Below are 14879 nucleotides of genomic sequence, written 5' to 3' on the forward strand. Positions count from 1 at the left end.
TGGGGCGCCTGGGTGGCGCAGTCGGTTAAGCGTCCGACTTCAGCCAGGTCACGATCTCGCGGTCCGTGAGTTCGAGCCCCGTGTCAGGCTCTGGGCTGATGGCTCGGAGCCTGGAGCCTGTTTCCGATTCTGTGTCTCCCTCTCTCTCTGCCCCTCCCCCGTTCATGCTCTGTCTCTCTCTGTCCCAAAAAAAAAAAAAAAAAAGAACAAAATCTTAAAAAGAAAAGGAGGGGGAGGGGGAGGGGGAGGGGGAGGGGGAGGGGGAGGGGGAGGGGGAGGGGGAGGGGGAGGGGGAGGGGGAGGGGGAGGGGACGACTTCGATTCTAAAACCTGCAGGTGTTTCCCAATTCCTTATTTCGTAATTTCACTTTATTTCGTGAAATGCCTGGGCAGATGATTTCATAGGCAACTCGTGGTTTGTTCATTTATTTTCCTTCGTTTTTAAGCAGATGAGGGGTTTGAAGCTGTTTTTCCCGAAGAGCAGATCTCAAAGAATCTGTGTCCTTTGAGAAAACAGGAAGCGTGTTCAGGAAGCTTTGCTTATTTCTCTCATTTTTCTTCCAGAAAAAGAAATCTGGAAATATCTGTTACAGATTTGATAGGATTTAGGGGTACGGAATCGCGCTGACCTCAGACATGGAGGGAGGAGAAGGCGAGGAACCAGTTTTGGGGGGACTTTAAGGCAACGAATATTTTGCTTTGTCCGGTGTGGCGTCCGGAGTAGAGGCGTTGGGAGTCCGGCAGGAGGCGTGAGGGGGCGTGGAGAATCCGTCGACTCCGGCTGGAAGCAATATTGCCATGGTTTCCACACAGGTGTTTTCTTCTACCTCCCCTCCTCACCCCCCCGCCTCCAGCTAACTTCTTCGCGCGGCGCAGGAGATTACGTATTTCCGCTTCCGGCCGCGAGCCAGGTTCCTGGAGGCTGGTTCCGGAGGGCGTGGGGTGAGGAACGGGGGCTGGCAGTGGGGAAAGCAGGGCGGGTGTGGCGGGAAGGGAGGCTTGCGCGTGGTTGCCCCTCTTCATAAAGACCGAGAAAGATTCCGTTCCCAGCCCTCAGCCCCAACACTCCTGGGAACGTGAACGATAACGGAGTACGCTGCGGCGCCTCCCCGTCCTCCTGTGCCACGACAACTCCGTGGTGCCCCCCTGCTGCCACCTCTTCCGTAGGCTAGGGTGTGTATTGCCACAGAGAACTAGGCAGGCTTTATAACGATTCACGTATACTCTCTAAGATATGAGGACGTTGCTTTTCCAGATCCTGAGTAAGCCACTAGATAGAGCGGGCATTCTGTGTTTTTGTTGTTTTAACCTGGTCTCTGTAATTTCCTCCCCCTTTCAACACTGTCCTTTAGATCCTGCAGAGTGAGGATTTAAACCCCAAGGTGATGGCAAAACATCTGAAGTTCATTGCCAGGACTGTGATGGTACAGGAAGGAAATGTGGAAGGTGCATACAGGACCCTAAACAGGTAACCAGAATCGTGCCTAGACCAGCTGTCTTGGGAAGTGCGGTGGTTATTCTCTCCCTTTTCAGCCCTTTAGTTTTTTTTTATCTTAAAGATGAAGTTTCTCCCAAAACCTGTCTGAAGTTTGTTTATACACAGCCTGAATTCTCTCCCCAAGACTTAAGGAACCCAAAGGGAAAATCAAGTTATAACGTGGTTGGGAAGCAGGAATGTAGTGCATGATAAATAGAAATCCGAGAGAGGGATTGGCAGAGGACAAGGCTAATGGAAAGACAAATTCAGATTTGGGATCTTGGAGAAGCAAGCAAGAGATGTAAAAGTATAACAGGTTTAGAGGAAGGTTACAGCATAAGCAAAAACATACAAGTGGAAATGAACTGGGTGTAGAGGAGCTGTATTGATTGGTTCTGAATGCTACATCACGAGATTTAGAATGGCTGTAATAAAGAATGTCTTACTATCATACTTAGGCCAATAGTTCTTTAGTCTTACCTTGCCACTGGTTGTAAGTCTTTTGATTTTCTGGCTTGCTTCATCATTTTCTCTCCCCAGTGTAAAACAGTTTGGAGAAACAAATGCTTGTTGAGTTGAATTATCAAAGAATTGTATGGGGGAGCCTGGGTGGCTCAGTCAATTAGGGATCTGACTCTTGGTTTCGGCTCAAGTCATGATCTCACGGTTTATGGGTTTGAGCCCCAAGTCAGGCTCCTAACTGACAGTGTGAAGCCTGCTTGGGATTCTCTCTCACCCACCCCCTGCCCTTCCCCTGCTCACACACTCTCAAAATAAACAAATCAACTTAAAAACTAAGTAAATCAAGTAAGTTAAGAATTGTAGGAAAGAGATATTAAGAGATTATATGAGTTGGGCTTCCACCTTAAAGCCAATAAGGTGGTAGCTTTATTTCACAAGTAAGGGAAGCTTAGGACATTTAAATTACGTTTCTTGAATCACATAATTACTGAACGGAAGAGAGGAGTGCAAAACACACCTTTCGAGTGTGGTGCTCATTGCTTTATGTCACTAGATTGTTTACTACTTCCTCTGGAAAAATAAACACCTGTTGCATTAATTTTCGAGTTAAGAATCTTTATTTGATTGGGTTTATTAGTGGGGTTCTTGGGGACTGAGAGGGTAAATGAAAGATGATCTAGTTCTTAGCAGAGTTTTAGGTGTGGGTGGTTGGATGGCAGACCATAATAAATGAGGACCAAGATGCTGTCAGAAGCTGTGTAATCAAGAAGTTGCAGGCTTAAGATGGATTGTGTGTCTTTTAAAAGGATCTGGTCTTAGGTCTCAGCCCCATTACTTCATTCTGTGTTTGTGCATACCAATCCTGTCCTTGGGTGGAAGCTGTTTCCTAAAGATACTCCATTAAGTACTGGATAGTAAGATACACTATATTATTTTTTTCTGTGGCTGCTCATTCCCAGCTCTTTCCTATTTCAGACCCAGTGGCATGTCTGTGAGAGGGTTGAGATGTCTAATGACCTTATATATAGACCTTACATATCTCTGCCTTTATATTAGAAGCACAAAATAAATGTCTTTACAGACTCAGTAGTGAATTAGCTAGTGAGATGAAATGCTGAATTTGGGAAAAGTCTTACAGATTCCTTCACCCTTTTTCTGACCTTTCTCTGTAAGTCTTTAATTTATTTTGGTAGATTTAGATGGGTCTGTTAGCCAGGGTGATTGAGATGTTTGTATTATTGAAGGATGTCAAAGGGCAGCTGTTATTTGATGATGAAACAAATTTCCAAAGGCTCAGCTTTAGCTCTCCTAACCTCCCCTGTTCCTAAAGTGCAAATAACACAAACGCAAAAATTTGATTTTTTTTTAAAGAAATTAGCTGCTTTGGGGCTGTCTGGGTGGCTCAGTCAGTTAAGCCTCCAACTCTTGATGATTGAGCCCTGCCTTGGGCTCTGTGGTGACAGCACCCTGTCACCTCCCTGCTTACTCTCATACATACTCACTCTTAAAATAAATAAATAAAACATAGGTAGGCATTATGTGTTTGCTATTACTTTTTTTCTTCTCTTTTTTTTTTTTTTTTCAACGTTTATTTTTATTTTTGGGACAGAGAGAGACAGAGCATGAACGGGGGAGGGGCAGAGAGAGAGGGAGACACAGAATCGGAAACAGGCTCCAGGCTCCGAGCCATCAGCCCAGAGCCTGACGCGGGGCTCGAACTCACGGACCGCGAGATCGTGACCTGGCTGAAGTCGGACGCTTAACCGACTGCGCCACCCAGGCGCCCCATGTGTTTGCTATTATAATTGGAAGTCATTGTAAGGAAATTTTTACCCTTTTGGTTTTGCTTTTTGGTGATTTGTTTATTTATTTTGAATGATTGAGAGTTTGCTTTAGGAATCTGTTTTCACATCCCTGTTTCCCTTTTTTTTCCTCTCTCCCTTTTTTTAAAAAAATATTTACTTGAGAAGGAGAGAGAGAGGGAGACATAGTGTGAGTAGGCGAGGGGCAGAGAGAGAAAGACACAGAATCTGAAGCAGGCTCCAGTGTCTGAGCTGTCAACACAGAGCCTGATGCGGGGCTCGAGCTATGAACCATGAGATCATGATCTGAGCTAAAGCCCAGCGCTCACTTAACCCACTGAGCCACCCAGGCACCCCTCCCCATATTTCTTTTAAGATTCTCTTTTTGTAGGTGAATGGCAGTTCACACATACTTTTTTCCTGGGTGGAAGGTGCCAGGTTGGGGACAAGTATTACAGTAGTGATTTTGTTTTTAAGGAATGTGTATATTTTTTAATGTTTATTTTTGAGAGAGAGAATGTGAGTAGGGGAGGGGCAGAGAGAGGAAAGACAGAAGATCCAAAGCGGGCTCCACATTGACAACAGTAAGCCTGATATGATGCTCGAACTCATGAACTGTGAGATCATGACCTGATCCAAAGTTGGAGGCTTCACCAGCTGAGTCACCCAGGCACCCCTACACTAGTAATTTTTATAGTCGTTGGGGAAGATACTTATTTTGTCAATTTGCATTCAGTCTTTGGGAAGCTACATTTCTATTCCTTTTAATCTTGGGGTGTTAGATATATATATGCCATAAATTGTATTTTAGCTTTGGGGAAAAAATGAACAAATATTTTGCTCTTAGAACAATTTTCTAGGCAAGGACTTTAAACATGAAAATGTGAGCCAGCTCGTTCTGGAGTATCCCAGTCTTCCTGTCAAACAGTATTTTTTGATGTAATTTTCTTTATTTTTCTCTGCTTTTTCCTAATCTCTCTGGCCACCTTTTCTGTGTATCTGTCTTACATCCCAGGCTTCTCCTTATCTCTCAGCTTTCTGATGTTTCATAGTTTAAAAATTCGTCTCATTTTCTGTGGTCTAATTACAGCAGTAGGTAGGAAACCAAATGAGATGAGAGGGAGGTGGTTAAAACTTTGGCGTGTTTGGAGCACAAAGGTAGTTTTACAAAGGAAACGGCCTATGTGTCTACCCACTGAGACCGCCACAAAATGCTTGTTATATAACCAAGTGCCCTGGGATGAGGAGATGGAAAATGGGGGTTGCTAGGAAGCCCTGCATGATTGGCTGGCCCCCAATCAAGGAAAGGCAAGCACACTGGAAGTATGCCCAGTTGACCCCTTTTATTCCTGGTAGGCCAGCTTCTGGGCCCATTGGGTCCTTGTGCATACATGTTACCCTGCCATAGGCTGGCTACACTGACATGTGAGTTTGCCACACCCAACCTCCCCAGCCCAGGCAGCTCAGCTACTTTTACATAATCTGATGAATTCCACTAAAATTGGCAGTTGATTTCTCCTTCAGTGTTAGTTTGCCAGGTGCCTGAACTCTAGCTGATCTGTTCACTCTAAAGCTTTTGATCTGCTAGTCCTTGAGCTACATTTGGAAGCAGAAGTAACACCCTCATTAGTAACACCCTTTCTATTTACTTCATGAGTTCTTTTTATTTATTTATTTAATTTATTTTTATTTTTTATTTATTTTTTATAGAGACAGAGCACAAGTCGGGGAGGGGTAGAGAGAGAAGGAGACACAGAATCTGAAGCAGGCTTCAGGCTCCGAGCTGTCAGCACAGAGCCCAATGCAGGGCTTGAACTCATGAATTGTCATGACTTGAGTCAAAGTTGGACGTTCAACTGACTGAGCCACCCAGGTGCCCCTCTATTTACTTCATGAGTTCTACAAAACTCTTCCTGCATCCTTTTTTATTAAAAATGAGTTGAGATGCCTGGGTGGCTCAGTTGGTTAGGCATCCAACTTCAGCTCAGGTCATGATCTCATGATTTGTGGGTTCAAGCCCCGTGTTGGGCTCTGTGCTGACAGCTCAGAGCCTGGAGCCTGCTTCAGATTCTGTGTCTCCCTCTCTCAGTCCCTTCCCTGCTCATACTCTGTCTCTCTCAAAAATAAACATTAAAAAATATTTTTAAAAAATGAGTAGATGCCTCTACTGTAGGGACTCTGGAGCTTTGGAAGGTAATCTGTGCTTTTTTATTTTTTTTTAATTTTTTTTTTTTAACGTTTACTTTTTATTTTTGAGGACAGAGAGAGACAGAGCATGAACAGGGGAGGGTCAGAGAGAGAGGGAGACACAGAATCTGAAACAGGCTCCAGGCTCTGAGCTGTCAGCACAGAGCCTGACGCAGGGCTCGAACTCACGGACCGCGAGATCATGACCTGAGCCGAAGTCGGACGCTTAACCGACTGAGCCACCCAGGCGCCCCAATCTGTGCTTTTTTAAGATAACTAGAAACGTCAGGGTAAGGGTTAGAGTAGTTAGAACCATCCAGGGAATACTGTTTGGCAATGGTGTTATCATTTTGTTGGGGACTACGATCTTTTCATCCTTTCCCTTCCTCCACTCTTAGATCCTTCTGTTACTTTTTTCTTATCTTGCTTTTTTGCCTGAGCACACAGGCATTTACTTGGAAAGGTGATCACTTCTGTTTCAAACCCTTGGAAACTCCAGTAGGTTACCTGAGTATGTCTAAACTCCCTCCTCCTTTTGCAGATTTCTTTCCTCCTCCTTTTAAACTGTCTTTTTCATTCCAATAGGATTTTCTTCCTAGTAAAGTCATATCCGGGGTCCCTGATTTTTTTAATCGTTTCTCCTCAAACACAGTCTCTGTGTCCTTTTTATAATTTATATCCAATCTTTTTATTTTCCCAGAGACTTTTTTCTGTTGTTTCTCTAATGTACTAGACTAGTCCAAAAAGTGGCCTTCATCAGACAGCAGTAAACAAGATCCGGATGGATGTCTGGGTCATCCCTTTCCCTCAGTGTGCCGTGTCTTCTTGGCTTCCGTTTTTTTACTCTGAGGAGCCCAGCCCAGCCCTTTCCTTCCTCAGGGTCTCCTTTGCCCATAGGCCCCACAATAATTTGTCTTCTGAACCTTGGTGGTTTTTGTTTGAGAAGCAGAATGCTACTATAGAACACTGCACTTAAGATCTAGATTCTATTTCTAGCTCCATTTTGTGATCTTGGGCAGGTCAGTCTCTCTGGACTTCCGTTTCCTGAAGATGACATTATCTGCTTAATTTTATAGGATTGTATTAGGATCATGGATGTGAAAATGCTGTCTAAACTCTCATGTTACATCTTAGGAAAAGTAATATTATTGAGGCTTTCTGAGCTATTATAAAGGTGCTTAATCCCTTGAGCTACGGACATTTGTCAGTCACCCAGAGGATTCTTTTTTTTTTTAAGTTTATTCTGAGAGAGCACGAGAGAACACGCACAGGTGTGGGGCACAGGCAGAGAGAGGGGGAGAGAGAATCCCAAGCAGTCTTTGCATTCTCAGCACCAAGTCCCACGTGGGGCTCAAATTCAACGAACCGTGAGATCATGACTAAGCTGAAATCAAGAGTTAGACATTTAACTGACTGAGCCATCCAGGCTCCTCTAGAGGATTCATTTTTATCATACATTTACTGATAATACACTCTTTGCTAAGCATTATGTTAAATACAAAAATGTGTAAATTCATTTTAAAAAATGAATAAATTCATTTGCAAAAATAAATAAATACAAAAATAAATAATCTCTAACATTAGAAAGCACAAACTCCAATAAGGGAGATTTTAAAAATTAAAAAGAAAATGGGCGCCTGGTGGCTCAGTTGGTTAAGCGTCTGACTTCGGCTCGGGTCACAATCTCACAGTTCGTGAATTCGAGCCCCATGTTGGGCTCTGCGCTGGCAGTGTGGATTCTGTCTCCCTCTCTCTCTGCCCCTCCCCCTTCTTGCACTCTGTCTGTCAAAAATAAATAAATAAACCTTTTTTTTTTTTTTTTTTTTTTAAGTTAAAAGGGGCACCTGGGTAGGTCAGTTGGTTAAGCATCCGACTTAAGCTTAGGTCGTAATCTCACAGCTTGTGAGTTTGAGCCCCGCATTGGGCTGTGTGCTGACAGCCTGCAGCCTGGTTCAGATTCTGTGTCTCCCTCCCTCTCTCTCTCTGCCCCTCCCCTGCTCATGATCTGTATCTCTCTCTCTCTCAAAAATAAACATTAATTTTTTTTTTTTTTCTAGTTAAAAAGACGGGGTGCTTGGCTGGCTCAGTTGGAAGAGCATGTGACTCTTGATCTCAGGGCTGTGAGTTCAAACCCCACATTGGGTGTAGAGATTACTTGATAACAAATTTTTTTTTTTTTAATTTTTTTTTTTTTTTTTTCAACGTTTATTTATTTTTGGGACAGAGACAGACAGAGCATGAACGGGGGAGGGGCAGAGAGAGAGGGAGACACAGAATCGGAAACAGGCTCCAGGCTCCGAGCCATCAGCCCAGAGCCTGACGCGGGGCTCGAACTCACGGACCGCGAGATCGTGACCTGGCTGAAGTCGGACGCTTAACCGACTGCGCCACCCAGGCGCCCCGATAACAAATTTTTTTAAAAACTTACAAAATAAGTAGAAACTGAAAAGATAGAACATGGTTAAATATGATATTGTCTGATCAGTGCTTTAGAAGAGGCATTAACTGTGCTATGGCATTGGTTTTCCCTAGACCATTAGCAGCAACATCACCTGGGAACTTACTAGAAATGCAAATTCTTGGGCCCTACCCTAGACCTATGGAGTCAGAAACTAAAGGTGACACAGCGATTTGTTTAAGTTTTCCATGTGATTGCTGCATGCTAAAGTTTGAGGACCACTGTGCTTTGGGAACGGAGGGAAGAAGTGATCACACTCTACTGTAATTCTTGTATAATTGTCCTCTCTACTATACAGCAGGGGGAGGGAACCATATTTAGGTTTGTTTTCTACAGCATTTAACACAATTATCTGGTACCGATTTGGGATTCCATGAACACTTAATTGATTAAATGACCAGTTAGATGCTTATTTCTGGAGTCCAGACACAAGATGATAAGGACAATAATTAGAGCTGTGGCCACAGGAAAGGAGAGAAGGAAGAGATCTAAGAACTATTTCAGGTTATAGAATTCATAGGATATGGTAACTGTGGATGTAGAAGTAAAAAAAAAGGCCTAGTCCAGGAACACACAGATTTTTAGCTTGAGTAACTGGTGATGTCATTAACACTATAGATTTTAGAAGACAGTAACTTTGGTCTGTGTAGGTTTTGAGGCAATTGGAAATAACAGTCTAGCTCTAAGGTAAGTTTGGGACTAGAGTTAAAGAGTCAATCGTGTCTGCATCAGTTCTCAGTTGAGGCTGAGAATCACCTGGCAGTATTTCAGAACATTTCCAGTGCATAACCCCACTCTAGACCAATTAAATCAGAATCTCTAGGGGCACCTGGGTGGCTCAGTCAGTTAAGCATCTGACCCTTGGTTTCGGCTCAGGTCATGATCTCATGGTTTGTGAGTTCAAGCCCCGCATCGGGCTCTGTGCTGACAGTGCAGAGCCTGCTTGGGATTCTCTCTCTCCCTCTCTCTCTGCCCCTCCCCCGCTCGCTTTCTCTGTCTCTCAAAATAAATAAAAATTAAAAAAAAAAAATCTCTGAGGAATGGTGCCCAGGAATCAGTACTTTTTAAAAAACCTTCTAGAGGATGACTCCACTGTGCATTGGGGCTCACTGGTAAAGGTTAAGGAAGTCATGAAGAACCAGAAAGACAGAGGTTTTCAGTCAGAATCTGGAGGGATGCCAACATTTAAGAGTAAATTGAGGAAGAAAGGCAGCAAGGATATGGAGTCTTTTGGTCTTTGGTGCCCTACTTCTCTATTGTAAGATTCTAGTGTTGGATCCACATGATTTTTGGGCATAACTATGTTTCCAGTAGAACCTGAATTATCTGCTTCTCCGGTTTCTGGGAATTTGCAGCAATTCCCTTGCCTCACATTTCCCTATCACTAACAAACTGATCTATACAAATAAGATTTTCTAGTAGCCTATAAATCATTCTTTTTTTTTTTTAATTTTTTTTAATGTTTATTTATTTTTGAGAGAGGGGCGACAAAGTGTGAACAGGGGAGGAGCAGAGAAAGGGAGACATAGAATCCGAAGCAGTCTCTGAGCTGTCAGCACAGAGCCTGATGTGGGGCTCAAACTCACAAACTGTGAGATCATGACCTGAGCCAAAGTCAGACGCTCAACCAACAGGCACCCAGGCGCCCTAAATCATTCTTAATATGAAACAACAGGAGCCTGGGAGAGGATCCCATAGGACACTGGTTCCCAAGTCTATTCACATTTGTAATTTACCCAAAGCTCACATCTTTTCAAGTTCATGTTCAATGTATTATTGTTATCTTGGGCTTTGTGGTATAACATAGCAGCAAAAAATAGGGTTTCCTGCTGGGCAGAAGTAGCTGGTGGTTTCTCTTATTTTGATTTCCTTTTTCCTCTATCCCCCTTCTTCCACTTAACCTCCTTATCTCCAATTGTGTTTGTGACTGACTTTTTACCTGTAGTAAAAGGCCAGGGTGAGCAGGAAGGGGGCCATGTAAACAGTGCCAGGAATGGAGGGCAGCAGCAGATGCCTCCAGACCTCCTGAGGACCAACTGGGGATGGGTTGAGAGGGAGCAACAAATTACAGATTGGAGCCACAGCTCTCAGGAGCCTGGGGATGGGTAGCTTATAGAAGCCTGATGTCTTTGTGGGAGAACAAAGAGGTGAGTTTGAGTTAGATATATTTTAAATCCAACAAGAGGAGCTGCATTGCAAGGAATTGGGTGGGTGGGCAGGAGAAAACAGATGGAGCTCAATTTTATGGACCCTTAACGATTAATAAAACATAGTTTCTGCCTTCAGAGGCTGTCAGTCTAATGAGGGAGATGTCTGTATAAATAATAAAATGGCAGAATGAAATAACTGCTAAATAGGTATACAATAAAATAAATGATATTCTCTAAAAAGATGAGAAACCTTTTTGGAGAGGTGGCATGTAGGTTTGGCATGAAAAAGATGAGGGAAAATTTCACTCAGAAGGTTGGCAACTGGGGGTGCCTGGGTGGCTCAGTTAAGCATCTGACTTGGGCTCAGGTCATGATCTCACAGTCTGTGGGTTCAAGCCCCGCGTCGGACTCTGTGCCGACAGCTTGGCGCCTGGAGCCTGTTTCACATTCTGTGTCTCTCTCTCTGCCCCTCCCCTACTCGTGCTCACTTGTTCTCTTTCTCTCTATCAAAAATAAACATTGAAAGAAAGATTTAAGAAGGTTGGCAACTGGAAGTAGCAGTGGCATTCTAGGCTGAGAAAGCAGCTTGAGTAAAGACTTGGTATCAGCGTGTTCAGGGAGTAGTCTGTAAAGTAGTGTGGTTAGAGCATGTGTACGTGGAAAATGATGGGTGAAGCTGTTATTTAATGTTCCCATTTGTATCATTAGTGTATCATTGAGCCTCTTCTTTCCCCAAGTAGGCCCAGGGATCTCTCAGGCCTCCAGACTTCAGCTGTATCAATCAGTTAATGCGATGGGATGGCTTTTGCAACTAAGGAACATGTAGGAATCACCCCCTGGTGATTTATTTTTTCCTACTACAAATGACTTATTCCATCTGAAGATTCTGAAATGATCCCTTGGTTGAAAATCACTGCCATAGAGAGCCACTCCTTTTTTTTTTTTTTTTTTGAGTTAATTTATTTTGAAAGAGAGAATGTGAGCGAGGAAGGGTCAGACAAGGAGAAAGAGAGAATCCCAAGCAAGGCTCTGCACTGTTAGCCCGCAGCAGGGTTTATTTATTTATTTTTTTTAATTTTTTTTTAACCTTTATTTATTTTTGAGACAGAGAGAGACAGAGCATGAATGGGAGAGGGGCAGAGAGAGAGGGAGACACAGAATCGGAAGCAGGCTCCAGGCTCTGAGCCATCAGCCCAGAGCCCGACGCGGGGCTCGAACTCATGGACCGCGAGATCGTGACCTGAGCCGAAGTCGGACGCTTAACCGACTGAGCCACCCAGGCGCCCCGACGCAGCAGGGTTTAAACTCACAAACCGTGAGGTCATGACCTGACCCGAAACCAGGAGTCTGATGCTTAACTCACTGAGCTACCCAGGCAGTGTTCTTACAGGACTCTGTCACATCCCTTAGGTGTGCTGTGGTAGAAAAAGATTGAAAACATAACCTTGACCATAAACTTCCCAAGAGCAAGGACTATGTAATTACTTTTTTATATCCCACAAATTCCTGTTTGGGGTCTCTGTAAGTAGGCAGTTAATGCTATATAACCACCATTTCACATAATTTTTATAGACACCAGTTGTTTGGCCAGTTGGCTTCTGGCCATCTGTGAAATTCAGAAAGAATGAGCCCAAGTTTCTAACTTTACTGCCTGCCCTTACACAGAATTCTCACCATGGATGGGCTCATTGAGGACATTAAGCGACGGCGGTACTATGAAAAGCCTTGTCGCCGACGACAGAGGGAAAGCTATGAAACCTGCCGGCGGATCTACAACATGGAAATGGCTCGCAAGATCAACTTCTTGATGCGAAAGAATCGGGCAGACCCATGGCAAGGCTGCTGAGGCCTGTGGATTGTAGGCCCAGTATGAAAATCCCTCTCCAGCTGTCTCCTTCCTATCTCAAACCTCATTTTTCCTCCCCTTTTTTATAATAATAAACTCAATCACATATATGCAAGAAGGCCTGCATATATAGAAGTAATCCTGTAGTTACCAATGGACCCTCTCTTTTATTAAGTGAAAGAGAAACTGAGTCAAAAAGTAGTCTAGGAATAGAATGGTTATTACCAAGGGCTAGTGGGGAGTGGGGAATTACTGTTTAATGGGTACAGAGTTTCAGATGGGGATGGTGAAAAAGTTCCAGAGACAGATGGTGGTGATACACAACAATGTGAATATACTTAATGCACTTAAATGGTTAAAATGGCAAATTTTGTGTATGTTTAGCTATAGTATTTAAGTAGTCTAGGAGAGGTGAGAAGCTTTTCTAAAATATAGCAGAATAGATCTATGATTTTTTTACCCGATTCTTACGAAATCCAAATCAAGACCTTATTATTGGAAAAGCACCTGTTACTCTTTTTTTTTTTTTTTTTTAATTTTTTTTTTTCAACTTTTTTTTATTTATTTTTGGGACAGAGAGAGACAGAGCATGAACGGGGGAGGGGCAGAGAGAGAGGGAGACACAGAATCGGAAACAGGCTCCAGGCTCTGAGCCGTCAGCCCAGAGCCTGACGCGGGGCTCGAACCCACGGACTGCGAGATCGTGACCTGGCTGAAGTCGGACGCTTAACCGACTGCGCCATCCAGGCACCCCAAGCACCTGTTACTCTTTACTGAACTGTCCCTCCCCACCAACTGTTAGATAGAGGAAGCATGTATGTATTTGGAATAAATTTTGCTACTGAAATACCCATCAACCAGACTAGAGTGCCAGAATCCTTGCCCAGAGGAATCCTTAAGATAAATCTAACACTCCTGTTTCTGTCTTTCCCTTAGTTTTTCTAAAGGAGGATAGTGGAGAAGAATTAAAGCAGTAGGTGGATGGTAGAAAAGAGGGAATGGGAGAGTATTAAGAGATTAAGGGCATGGAGCCAGAAATATCTACAGCAGTGATAATCAAAGTGTGGTCTTTGGATCAGCAGTATCAACATCACCCAAAAAATTATTTGAAATGCAAATTCTGAGACCTACTTTAGACTTTATGAATTGGAAATTAGGGTTAGAGCCCAGTAATCTAGTTTAACAAGCCCTACAGGTGATTCTGATGCCTGCTCAAGTTGTAGAACCACTACCCCATACTACTCAAAGTAATTTCCAGGCAGAGATCCCCACCATCACTGCTACTTGTCAACACGCATTCTTGAGTATGTGATCACTGTAGGAAGACTAGCTGCTCTGCTTGTTTCCTTTGGCCTTGGCCCCCTGACAGCCACGCTGCTAGTAAAGAGTTGGTGCCAGTCCCTGTAGGAGAAATGAAGTGAGTAGGTGGAGCGACAAGCCCACTTCTCACCCAGGCTCCAGCCCTCAGTCTGGGGTTTAAAAGGGAAGTAAACTAAGTCCCTAGCTTCTCCAGATTACTAGTGTTCAAACATTGCCCCCTTGTGGTAAAGCAGCATGAAATCACATTTCTCTAGTCTTAATTTTAGTCTTTTCTCCCTTTCACAATTACCGTATTTCTTGATCAGGCAGGCCTGCAAGAAGACGTGCTGGAACCACTGTTCCTTGCCTTGCAAGGCTTGATAGTCTTCCCCTCATCAGGCCATGGTGAATAAAGCATAGAAGTAGCTTAGAGAAGATCTGGTCCTTGCCCTCCAGTAACTTGTGGTTGGAGAAATTCTGTATAGACTGTGTTCAGTTTTGTTATTTTTGTACAACTTCATTTTCAAGTTATACATTGGTACTTCTGAATCCCTTTTCAGTCCCTGAATTTGGTCTTTAATATATGACTTTTGCGTGATTTTGAGCCATGGCATTGTTTCACCTCCTGCCAATTGCTGTTGCTAAAGATTAAAGGCCTGACCTTGGCCAAAATGGAAGGGTATGTTTGTGACAGTAGAGCCGGGCCTGTTACTTGGCAGTGTTCCTCTGAGACTACAGTTGCTTCTGAGCTCCCTCCAAAATATCAAGGGGCGGCTAAGATCTGGAATTTCCTTCATTTCTGAAATTATCCTCTGCTTGTTCTAGTCATTCATCCTGACCATTGTCCGTGTCCCCCAGAGCAGTGAACAGGGAGGTTTTAGCAGATAGCCCCTTTGAAAGGCCTCATGGAAAAGGGGTAACTGGCTGGCTGCCTGAATTCCAGTCAGCTTGTGCTGTTGTGGCAGGGAGAAAGATGTCCTCTCTGTTCTGAGAAGCTACAAGATACCTCATGGTCATACAATAAGTAGAAAATTCCTTAATCATTTGTCCCTGGTGGGTTTAGGAAGGGTGGTTTGCAGTTTACCCAGTTACATAGTGATAGATACAACACGTACTATCGTGATCTTCAGCATCTGTGACATTTCCTAGATGTCCACTGGATTTGCTCTGGCAGGTTGATTCTAATCATACATAATTT

General features: G+C 43.7%; 1 protein-coding gene and 2 long non-coding RNA genes across 4 annotated transcripts; 1 reads left to right on the forward strand and 2 right to left on the reverse strand.

Annotated features, from left to right (window-relative positions):
• Nucleotides 1–347: 347 nt before the first annotated feature.
• On the reverse strand, nt 348–880 carry LOC147578345 (uncharacterized). Its single transcript, XR_015255095.1, has 2 exons — nt 630–880; nt 348–503 (listed from the first exon to the last, which is right to left on the reverse strand). It is a non-coding gene; the product is annotated as an uncharacterized LOC147578345 (long non-coding RNA).
• MRPS21 (mitochondrial ribosomal protein S21) lies at nt 857–12521 on the forward strand. 2 transcript variants are annotated; one of them, XM_025935275.2, is made up of 3 exons: nt 857–942; nt 1353–1468; nt 12202–12521. In XM_025935275.2, exons 2-3 carry the CDS (start codon nt 1386–1388, stop codon nt 12380–12382), a joined length of 264 nt encoding a protein of 87 aa, XP_025791060.1. In that variant the 5' UTR covers nt 857–942; nt 1353–1385; the 3' UTR covers nt 12383–12521. The 2 variants fall into 2 exon arrangements, with proteins under 2 accessions (XP_025791060.1, XP_025791061.1); XM_025935276.2 differs by lacking the exon at nt 857–942 and adding an exon at nt 962–1173.
• A 275-nt stretch (nt 12522–12796) lies between these two features.
• Nucleotides 12797–13244, reverse strand: LOC147578346 (uncharacterized). Its single transcript, XR_015255094.1, has 2 exons — nt 13143–13244; nt 12797–12889 (listed from the first exon to the last, which is right to left on the reverse strand). It is a non-coding gene; the product is annotated as an uncharacterized LOC147578346 (long non-coding RNA).
• Nucleotides 13245–14879: the final 1635 nt, after the last annotated feature.

Source organism: Puma concolor, chromosome C1, assembly GCF_028749965.1.
Source record: "Puma concolor isolate L17-30 chromosome C1, mPumCon1.1.hap2, whole genome shotgun sequence".
NCBI classification, from domain to species: Eukaryota; Metazoa; Chordata; class Mammalia; order Carnivora; family Felidae; genus Puma; species Puma concolor.

Coding starts and splice junctions, on each gene's coding strand:
- MRPS21 (XM_025935275.2), top strand. CDS start 1,386: ATGGCAAAACATCTGAAGTTCATTGCCAGGACTGTGATGGTACAGGAA. Junction 1,469..12,201: donor GCATACAGGACCCTAAACAG/GTAACCAGAATC, acceptor GCCCTTACACAG/AATTCTCACCATGGATGGGC.